The sequence below is a fragment of the Drosophila teissieri genome, chromosome 2R (assembly GCF_016746235.2).
Source record: "Drosophila teissieri strain GT53w chromosome 2R, Prin_Dtei_1.1, whole genome shotgun sequence".
Classification (NCBI taxonomy): Eukaryota; Metazoa; Arthropoda; class Insecta; order Diptera; family Drosophilidae; genus Drosophila; species Drosophila teissieri.
Genome location: NC_053030.1, coordinates 544,806 through 545,870, shown reverse-complemented (window position 1 = coordinate 545,870; position 1,065 = coordinate 544,806). Strand labels below are relative to the sequence as shown.

General features: G+C 48.5%; 1 protein-coding gene across 1 annotated transcript; it reads left to right on the top strand.

Annotated features, from left to right (window-relative positions):
- Nucleotides 1-435: 435 nt before the first annotated feature.
- LOC122612571 lies at nucleotides 436-798 on the top strand. The gene has a single exon (XM_043786279.1). It carries the CDS (start codon nucleotides 436-438, stop codon nucleotides 796-798), a length of 363 nt encoding a protein of 120 aa, XP_043642214.1.
- The last annotated feature ends 267 nt before the right edge of the window (nucleotides 799-1,065 follow it).

The window sequence follows — 1,065 nt, the reverse complement described above, 5'->3', positions numbered from 1 at the left end:
CCAGCACAGCTTGCCCAACATAAGCTATGGTGGAACGGATCAGACCGGCTACAAAAATCTGAAAACCAATGGCCCACTCTTAAACTCATGTCTCCAGAACCGGACAGCGTATTAGCAGAACAGGCAACAAAAATCATCACGGCGCACACTTGCTCTACTTCAGACTCACTAATAGAGTCGTTTTCTTCATACAACCGACTCGTATTTTGTATCGCTTTCATCCACAGGCTTGCTCATAATACTCGATGCAAGGGAACTCTACGCCAAATTGGACCGATACGAGTAACCGAGTTAGCGCAGGCATTGTCTACTATAGTTTGTTTAGTGCAACGCGACGCAATTGCTGATGAATTGGCGAAAAAACAAGCTTTGAAAGCACTCTCCAAGAACAATAAGCTCAGTCAATTGTCTCCCTTTATTGACGACGACGGTATCATGAGAGTGCGGGGCCGGCTTAGGAACGCACTGCACATCACCACTCAGCAAAGCACGCCCATTATTTTACCCAAGCTGCATCATTTTACAGACATGGTCATCAAAAATGCACATCTGAACACGCTGCATGGAGGAACACAACTCACTTGGGCGGTCACTCAGCAGCAGTTCTGGATAGTCAACGGCAAGCAAGCAGTCAAAAGAGTGCTTCGCCAGTGTGTGTCCTGCTTCCGGCATCGACCTACACCCTCCAGACAACTAATGGGGGATCTACCATTTCACCGGGTCAACCCGAAACGAGGTTTCGAAGCCACAGGTTTGGATTACACAGATGCCATCGAAGTCAAGTCCTCCAGGTTTTAAGGTCACACCACCTACAAGGCCAACATTGCGGTATTCATCTGCCTCGCGAGTAAAGCAATCCATTTGGAACTGGTGACAGGACTCACAGCACAACATTTTCTGTGGGCACTCCAACGCTTTATCGGTCGACGTGGGCTGGTAACGCACATCTACAGCGACTGCGGCACTAATTTTATTGCAGCGGACAAATCGTTACAGTTGTGGAGCAAGAAGTTCCGCCAGGACGCTATCGAGACGGTCATTCCAGAGCTCACCAAACGTATGATT

Excerpts from the sequence above, each read along its gene's own strand:
- LOC122612571 (XM_043786279.1), top strand. The coding sequence starts at position 436 with ATGAGAGTGCGGGGCCGGCTTAGGAACGCACTGCACATCACCACTCAG.